This window comes from Egretta garzetta, unplaced genomic scaffold (genome assembly GCF_000687185.1).
Source record: "Egretta garzetta isolate BGI_Z169 unplaced genomic scaffold, ASM68718v1 scaffold3, whole genome shotgun sequence".
NCBI classification, from domain to species: domain Eukaryota; kingdom Metazoa; phylum Chordata; class Aves; order Pelecaniformes; family Ardeidae; genus Egretta; species Egretta garzetta.
Genome location: NW_009259099.1, coordinates 482755 through 492330, shown reverse-complemented (window position 1 = coordinate 492330; position 9576 = coordinate 482755). Strand labels below are relative to the sequence as shown.

Below are 9576 nucleotides of genomic sequence, written 5' to 3'. Positions count from 1 at the left end.
GTTTGAAGCAAAGCACAGCCTGTGCAGCAGGGTGGGACGGTGACAGACATGGTCCCCACAGCCAGAAGCACAACTGGCTTCAGCATCCTGAGCCCAAGGTACAAATATCTTGTTCAAATAATTTTATGCAGCCTTTATACAGAAACCCTGAGGAGTCACTCAAAAAACTTGCTTGCTTACTGCAGAGGGTGACTTACCTTCTCATATTTGGCCTGCAGAAAGGGCACCCGACGGGCAGCTCGGCTTGGATACGGATTCTGTGTATAGGGATTAAAAGAAAGGCCATCCGTTCACAGCCAGCCCCATCTCGCAGCACCACGGCCAAGATGCTCAAGTCATCATAAGAACAACCTAGTCTAGCAGAAAGAAAACATTACACAGTTCACCAAGCTCATAGTGATTTTTCTATCAGGATGTTTTTCTTACCAACGCAATTCCATCTTTCTCCAGTACACCCAAATGTGGAAATACGCTTTACTGCCTAAAAATAAATTCCATTCTCCGATACAACCACTTCTTTCCAAAGAATGTAGAAAAACAGCTATAATAGGCCACCACTCTCCTGAACTTCCTGCATTATGTCAACACAGAAAATTAATTATTACTTACATTAATTATTACTTGCTGTCTACTGTCAGCATTAAACAAATAAAACAAGAAAAAAAAAGCATTTAAATGGACAGGTCTTCCAGTCTTTCTCTATTTGCATTTACCATCACTGGTTGATAGCATGCCCCGTTTTTTTTTTTTTTCCGTTTTTTTTTTGTTTGTTTTTTTGGGGGGGGTTTTTTGGGGGGGGGTTTTGGGGTTTTTTTTTGTGTTTTTGTTTTTGTTTTTTTTTTTTACATACAATGAAAACAGGAGCCGTTTTCTCCAAAATTACCCACAACAATTGCTAAAAAAGTCTAGCAAAACACACCTGAGATTCAGCGGCTCTTGCAGAAATCTCACTGAATCTTCAATCTACAGATTTCAATTTTAAAAATGTGTTCTACATGGACAGTCATTTGTAAATGTAAACACAAATAAAGAATGAAAAAAGGCAAACGATGAAAGGATGTGCAAACGCAGGGGAAAAAAAACCCCTGAATTAGAACTCTTCAGCCTTGGTTGTCACACTAGAGTTAAATAATTTTACCTTATCCTTAAAATTTTCAAACTTGGAGTTAGCTTCAAATACATTCATTAGACCTTTGCTCCTGAGAAGGTAAATACGACTGCCTTATGACTTACAGGTAAAAGCCTGTTTACTTTGATTATAAAAATTGCAAAGACGACCACCACCTTAAAACAAAGAAACATTCACATTTTATTTTAAAAACAAACATTGCATAAAACAAGACAGAGATTTTCAAGTTCTGGGCACTTTCTGGACCCTGTTGAGGCACAGATTGGGAAAATACATTTGCACAGTCTGGAACAGCGTGATTTTGCACACCTGACCTTCCTAATTCAGCTTCTGTTCTGGTTTTCTCTCCCTGCCCATATCAGGCTGCTCTCTGCCACAGAAGTTGAAAATGCAGCTGAACATCAGCACCATGTTAAGCTATCTTCCCCCTCACTCCCGTTCCTTCGAGTGTCTCTAAAACCATAGGACAGCTTTTGGATGTCTTTTATCTTCCCCAGAATGACTAGTCGGGATTTAGCATCAAATATTACAACTATGGAGGCACACAGCCACACAGCCTTGTGGAACTATACTTCTAAATAACAGGTCCGTCAGTTTTGCTATCAAGCTTTATGCTAGTAACTTGCAAAAGATCAGGAGAGCGGATTCAACATTTCCCTAAAAAACTGATAATAAAATACCTTTTAAAAGACTATTTGGAGCAAGACAGTCTTTTTGCTAAGTACTCTTTGAGCACAGCAGGCAAATTTCTCGATACAGAACGACCTAATGTTTTCAGAAAACAGACACTGAGAAGGTACCACATTACTTAGCTTTGCTTGAATGCAAAAGCTGACAATCTGACATTTGTAGATTGATCTAAAGGCTTTGGTTTTTTGGATAAGTTTGAGTCCTCTGATTTTTGCTCCTGATCCTTTTTCGCTTCATCTTCATCATCTGTGGGACGCTTTCGCTTTTTATCTTCTGTTAAATCATTTACTGTTCCTCCTTTTGCTTTCTCAGTCCACACCTTTGAAGAAAGTACATCATTAAACAGAAAACTACAAATTAGGCCACAAAACTCACCACTTCCTTTTATACACCTTCTTTCTCCAATTATAAGGAAGCACTGAAATAATCCCTGTTAAGAACTAATAAGGATCAAGTTAGGAACAATTTCCTCACTTTCCTTTTTTGTAACAGCATTCTCCTTCAGAATTATAATTCATTTGAGCCTGTACATTAAATTGAAACTCTTAATTGTCTTTCTGGACAAATACGAAACCTAAAAGACCTTAGAACAAATTTAAGCTACAATGAATTAAGCCTGGCTATGTCACTTTTAACTCCTTCCCTTCTCTTTTGTTATTTTTGCGCTGATTACGTTTCTCTCACATGCCCCACTCCAGAAAAGCTGCTTTCTGCTATCACTTATTATTCAGATAGTTTATGTTTTCATTAAGTATATACCATAGATCATGGCCCAGTTCAAAACTGAAGTCCAGGAAGACAGAGAACAGTGGAATTAAAATATTCCTAACTGAAAAGAACAAAGGGATGCTGTGGGGGGAAAAAATTCTAAAAAAACTAGAGAATGCTTTCTTACCATTCTTTCTTCTGACGACAGCATTCTGAATCGACTCATGCCTTCTTTTATTACTTCTGCTTCATTCAGATCAGGATTATCTGTCAAAATGTTTGCTCTGTTCTCTTCTAGCCACATCTGGAATCCTGTCCTTGGTCTAAAACAAGCACACAAAAATTGTCCATTTAAGAAGGTTATAGAAAAACCACATCCCCCAAACCAGCATTTCTAAACAACACCTAACTGGACTTTTTTGTTCTTGAAAGAGGAGACATATATGTAGTCAGCAGTTTGCTTTCCCCTATTGCAGTGTGCTTAAAGAACGTGCTGACAAGGCAAGACTAAGTCAAGCATTTTTATTAAAACTGTGATATATATGGAGATTAACATTTCAGTTTTAGAATGACAAAGCATAATGGTTCTCTTCCTTTCTGACAGGGTCCCATCAACCTAAAAATAGAGCACATATATTAGCATGTTTCAGCTAATCCTTTTCACAATTCTCCTTGCCACTTGTTTTATAACATTATCTCTAAAGGTTAATGAAAAGAATGCTAGTCCAAATGAATAATAATTACCTTCATCTTCCTCAGTTAAATGAAGTCTAAGTGAAACATGATTATAATAATGCAAGTTTCATGAGGACTGGGATTGTTAGAAAATACATCTGCTCCAGAGGAACAAGACAGATTAGAGTCTTAGCCAGGAAGAGACGTGCTCCTTGGGTGATGTAAGGTTTTTGATTGTTTTCTTTTTTAAAAAACAAGCTAGAATACAGCCTTTACACTTTCATGTAAAACCCTTAGCTTTTAGGCCTCCTTTGAGATTTGCTAGAGATGTTTAAACTTTAAGTATTCCCTATAGTTGGAACTGGCACAGCAGCATGGTTTCATTTATCATTCAAAGGTCATTATCAGACGCGTAAGTAGTATTGAGACAAAAATCGCTGCTTAGAGCCCAAAAATTACATTTTGCTTTGTTCATTTATTATTCACTCATACATGCATTCGTCTCAGGCCGATGCAAAACTTCTACTTTGAATAACACTGCCATGCACACTGGGAAAGATTTAATGAACAGAATGCTCTTCTCTATTCTTTCACTGTGTTTGTAATGTGGCAATTTGGAAATCCAACTGGTGTGCTCTACACAGGTGTGTTTGATAATAGGCATAGTATGAGTAGCAGTTTACTAAATTTCTGAAGCAAGTTCACAAACGTGACAACTTGTGAGCTAACGCTTTCATCTTGATGTTATGCTACTTTAGCCAGTCTAACGTCTTCAGAAATAAAATAGTTTTTGGACTTGCTGTTCTATAAAAATTGGAATATGGCATTGAGAGGTAGGTGTCCACTTACCTTTTGTTTTCAGTGTTCTCTTGTTCAGTGACTTTGACTTCATGGGACTCGTTTCCTGCTTTTTCTTCTCTTTCTTCCACTGTTTTTTCACTAGAGTTAGGTGTACGAGCCTGGAAGAAGGAGGCTGCTAAAGCCTATAGAAATGGAAATTTAAAAAAAAAAAAAAAATTAAAAGTAAGACCACCTCACTTTCAGACACCACGTACCATGTAGCCAAACAAAACCCAAGCCTTTCCTAGAGACATAATAATCACTTGCATTAATATAGCATCTAATCCATCCAATTTCAGCACAGCAGATGTTTAGTTAACCCTATTTAAAATAAAGCACAAAATTCGGTGCAAAATATAATTTCTAAAATTGTTAATTTTTTTTTTGCTGTTCTATGTACTTTTGTAGTTTCTGCAGTATGCTTAAATGAACTTTGCCTCAGATGTTTTAATCAATCAGCAGGGTTTTATACTTGATAAAACCTGGTAAAATTCAATTTACTGTTCTTTGCTCACTGAAACAATGTAAAAAACCTAGAAACATTACCTGCTTGGACTTGGGTTTGGGAATCAGAGGCTTTATAACTGGAGTGTTCTGCTTGTTTACAGCTCGACTGCTAGACAAAGAAGTTTTCTTCGAGTATTTGCTCATAGTGTCTAGAATATTTACTGAGGGGACCACTGGGTCCTTTTTGTTAGATGACACCTAGCAAAACAAATAAACAGACATTTTATTTATTTTCTGTCATGCTCTCTTCTTCTGTCCCTCCAAGGTATCTGTCATAGTTATATTGTAAACTTTAGGTATAATAATCTGTTGTGATTTTCAGAACACTGCAATCAAACCAGCTGCAAAATTCTTACCTTAAAGGGATTCACTCGTCCTTGGCTGCTTGATGCAATGACAACTATTTAATAGGAAAGAAAAAAACAGAATGTAAAAATGTGTGCATGTGTGTACACACACACATATATATACAAATCTACGAAGCAACGTGCACATTTTAGGTGAGTAGATGAAACATTAGCCTCATTTCCAAAGAACACGGCTAACACTCCTTTTGTGCATTTCAGCCTCTGTTCATTGAAAATGGAAGAGAAGAACTAAATCAAAGGCATCGACTATTCCACACCAAAGGAAAGAAGTTCCCACTAGGCTTGAAAGTGGTCAGATAAAGAGAAAGACACTTCAGTAACCCCATGAAGGTTATACTATACATGCACAGCTATTATTAGTCATCAGAAACGCCACACAGGACCAACAGCTTAAAATACAAATCCACAGGAAGATCCAGTACTTCCTCCACTCCCAAATCCGTTTCCACTTCTATTATTCTTGCTAGAGGGTTGGCAGGAGGGAAGAAGCAAGAAGCAGCAAGAGGTCGCATTCTGCCCCTGCCTGCTCAGACTCACAGTTCTACAGCAGGGTTACTAACTCTGCTCCATTAAGTGCAACCAATAAGCGTGCCTGTGATTAGTAAAACAAATCAATTGATCATTGTTCTCATTTTTCCCCTGTCCCAGAGAATGCCTTCATGACATAGCAGCAACTGATCCAGCATTTGGCACAGCTAAGGCAATCAGCGTAGTCTTATGGAACATCATTAGGTAATGAAGATGTCAATGGGAAAAGGGAACCTCTTAAAAACGTGAGAACAACAATCAGTCCAAGTTACCACCCGACAACACTGTTATGCACTAATTTTTAATAGTAATGGGAGAACGGGGGGGATAAAACCAGGAGCAGGTATTGTGAAGCATGACAAAGATCTCAGCCTGGAATAAATGGAGATTTACTCACCAGACTTTGGAGTAGTCACCTCTGCTGAAGTGACACCTTTGGAGAAAGGATTTGGCCCTTCAGAAAAAAGAAGGAGGTACGTATTTTTAAAGCATGATTCTCATTTTCAAATTGCCCATACACTCTTACAAAACCACCTGTTATCTTTACCTAGATTTAACTTGAAGAGTTGTATACTTACTCCCTAACCCTTAAACTTATTCCTTAAAGCGTGCCCAGCAAACTACTTGTCTATCAATTCAACTCCTGCAAGATTGGAACTGAAACCAAAGTAACCGTTTCACAAGGTGACCCAGTCCATTAGGAATAGTATCAGGCAACAGAAAAACTCCCCAACGGTCCCTCAGTTACTAAGTACAACGCACGAGCAAGCTGCTACAGAGCAGATGACATACACTAAACTTGTTACCCTGCAGTGACCGCAGCCACAGGCTGGAATCTGCAGCCGGTCACTCAGGTGGGCACTACCACTCATCTCCCACAGGGAATTCCAGGTAACAGGAAGCTCAGGAGTTACTGCCTGTCACCCCGCTGCGTAGTTTTTTACATGTCAACACCCAAATAAGACGGATCAGAAACTACCAGACCTGTTCTAACTAGGCAGCAGAAAACCTAGTCCCTGCTACAGTTGCAGAGTTCCAGAACTCAGAGAAACAAATGGGATTATTTTCTATTTACATAAATGGCTTCTAAATCAAACTTCCTGCATCTCACTTGTGGTGCCCCCTGACAGGCGATGTGCCTGTCTTTCCTAAATTTTGTGTCAAAAGAACAAAACAAAGCAATAGACAGAAAACCCTGTTGTTTGTATAGTCCTATAGACTGCTGAGTTATCCAAACTACAAATTATCTGGCTATTTTCCAGAATTCCTTATTAAATCTGTGAAAGTTGCATCTGGGTAACTTCCAGCCTATTCAGAGAACAGATTTTTCTTACTCTGTTTATGCACTTGTGGTGGTTCTTCTACTTCCTCATAGGCATCGGTTTCCTCAGCATCTTCAACTTCTTGCTCCTGCTGAGCATTCCTGACTGGCAGCCGACTCCACTCCGTGGCAGAGTTGCTGTAACTGAATGGAAGGAATTCATCAGAAAGGAAGTGCTCACCACATGCAGAAGGAAAAGTAGAACAAAGGAAGGCTAACTTACTTATCTAATTCAGGAAATAAGAATAACAACTGGCATTTAATTTGCATTATGCCTTTGATTAAACTGCGGCGATTACTAAAAATAAAGATTCATTAACCACTTCAGTTCACCCTGAAACATCAAGTGCGGTCACCTGAAGTAGTTTTAAGAACAACCACACACAGCTATGAAACTGCCCGAAATTCACACTCAGCTAAAAGTGCATGGACTGGCCTCCAAACAGCTCCGCGCACACGAGCAAGCACCCGAGCAGAAACAGCAGCCTTTGCCACTTTCGGAGCACACCACTATTGTTGCCAGAACACTTTGCTGCAAATATAAATGCAAACATAAAGCATCTTCTGGAAATATCCATTTAAAAACGTATACCTCCAATATAATAAATAATACCAGATTACTTTTCTGCATACACAAATAAATTCACAGATGGTAACACAGACACATATTTTCGGTCTGAAGTTTAGGAAGCCAGTTTTAACATTTAATCTGATTATTCTCCAAATTCCCAGTATAGTAGTATGTACTTTTCTTGCATTTGACTCCTAATCTTTTCTGGCTACTAAAATCTGTGTATACATAAGCTAAAGGTTCATTTATTTCAACCAGAATGTCAGTGGTTAATCTGGCACTAAGAACAATATAGCGTTTGTGATTAATTTTAACCTTCCGAGTGGCTGAAGTGACAGACGTGGGATTATAGCTTCCATTCATGATCCAGAAGAACAAGGTAGAGCATTTAGAAAGGAGTTTTAAATGTGCAGTTTCACACAGAATAATAAGGGGACGACTACAGATAAGTTCAGGGACTTATCTCTTCCTCTTGCTTAAATAAGTTCCAAACTTCAGACATGAAATGGCTATAGGAAGACATCGACATTTTTTCTGCACTATCAGACTGGTGGTTAGCAATTCTTTTCCTTACAGCTGTACCATCCACAGGCCAAGCAAGAACACAGCTCTTCTGCATGGTCTATATTTTTAAAAAAAACCCACATCTTTAGCCTCATGATGCTTCACAATGCAGATGCAGGTAGGAGAGGAAAGGTAGATAGTGTAGACACGGAGGGGGAACAAATGCATAGCAAACCTGTAGTGTTTCCATAGGTTTGAAGAGCTAGGATTAATTAGGAGGGAATAAGATGACACAGGATACACTGAGATGGGATACTGAGAGAGGGGAGGGCTGGAGAAAGATAGAAGGATTTTAAGATAGGTGTGTAAGGAAGTGAAAGAGAGAGACTGAGAGAAAGAGAAAAAAAAATAGGTTGGAGTCAAATAACCAAACCAGCACAAGCTAGGGAAAGGGAGGTGGGGGGGGAAAAAAAAGAAAAAGAAAAAAAAAAAAAATCTAATCAGAGCAACTTGGCGTTGAGTCTGCTTTGCCTCTGAAGCTGTTGTACACAGACATACAGTAAGCAAGTAAACCATTTCCCTTTGTATTAGTATCCCGGTACTAATGAGTCCTCACAAGATATCAAGAACATACCATTTTATATGTACAATTTCTGAGTAGATCAACAGAAACTGTTACTTCGTAACAAACACATTGCAAACTATGGTCTGGCAAACCACATCAACCAGACCAAAATGTTAATAGATCAGTAAAAATGTTTTCAGGTTTTTAATCACAGAAATTTGTGTTACCCAGCCCTCAAATGCTTTCGGAAATCCTCTTCCTCCTCTTCATCTTCCAGTGCTGTTGCCAACTCACTTGCTTTCTCTACAGCCATTTCACTAAGTCGCTGAGCTAAATTTAGTCTTCGTGAGCGAGAAGCATACTTGATAGCTAAATTCACAACGTTTTGTGTCATGAGGTCAGCAAGTTCCACACAACGAAATTCACGCTCCAGTTTACAGGAAAGCTGAAAGAAAAAGAAGCCTTGAGAGTTACACACTTCACAGTTACACAGCTCTCTCAAGACTCTAGGACCAGAATATTATGGTCTTGGTGGAGTGAATGAATAAAGACAAAGCACCAACAATCAGGGGCTGCATAGCAAAGAATAAGCTCTTTTTTTTTTTTCTTCTTCTTCTTCCTCCCACCCTTCATACTGATAAGTGATAACAATATTAACTGCAGCCCACCTCTTATCAGAGTCGGTGAACTAGCTGGATTGCCAGTCACTAGCCAGACTTCTAATAAGAGGAATCACATAAAAATTCACATCAAACGCCATCGACTCAAAATAAAGTCTCAGGGATACTTTCTGCTTTTATTTATCTGTACTTACGGCAAACAGTTTCATCAAAAGTTCTTGCTGTTCTTTCACTGACTGGTTTTTAGTATTTTCATCGAGTTCATAGCCGTTTTTTGCTAAGTAATCCACATGGTTGTGAAATACAACAGAACGCCAGTATTGCTCCTGAAAAAGGAAGAAACATGGATGCTGGAGGTCAGAGGAGGGAAAAAAAGCCCATGACAAAATGCCTAACAATTTATAAATTATTTTATCAATTTACTCTTAAATGTTTCTTTCACCTTATAATGAGGGTGAGGAGTAGACAATTCTCTATTAAAAGCCAATGCCTACTGAGGAAAAAATGGACCATGCTAACAACCACCCTTATACAAACTGATCCAAACAGT

The 9576-nt window shown here is 38.6% G+C and overlaps 1 protein-coding gene across 1 annotated transcript in view; it reads right to left on the bottom strand.

Annotated features, from left to right (window-relative positions):
* Nucleotides 1-1570: 1570 nt before the first annotated feature.
* WDHD1 (WD repeat and HMG-box DNA binding protein 1) overlaps nt 1571-9576 on the bottom strand; it is a 29556-nt gene continuing 21550 nt past the window's right edge. The window contains exons 17-25 of the mRNA XM_009635180.2: nt 9221-9352; nt 8634-8851; nt 6780-6910; nt 5843-5899; nt 4906-4949; nt 4589-4747; nt 4052-4185; nt 2715-2850; nt 1571-2138 (exon numbers count right to left, since the gene is read on the bottom strand). Of these exons, the coding sequence (XP_009633475.1) occupies nt 1938-2138; nt 2715-2850; nt 4052-4185; nt 4589-4747; nt 4906-4949; nt 5843-5899; nt 6780-6910; nt 8634-8851; nt 9221-9352 (1212 nt within the window). The 3' untranslated portion in view covers nt 1571-1937. The remainder of the gene's footprint in view (nt 2139-2714; nt 2851-4051; nt 4186-4588; nt 4748-4905; nt 4950-5842; nt 5900-6779; nt 6911-8633; nt 8852-9220; nt 9353-9576) is intronic.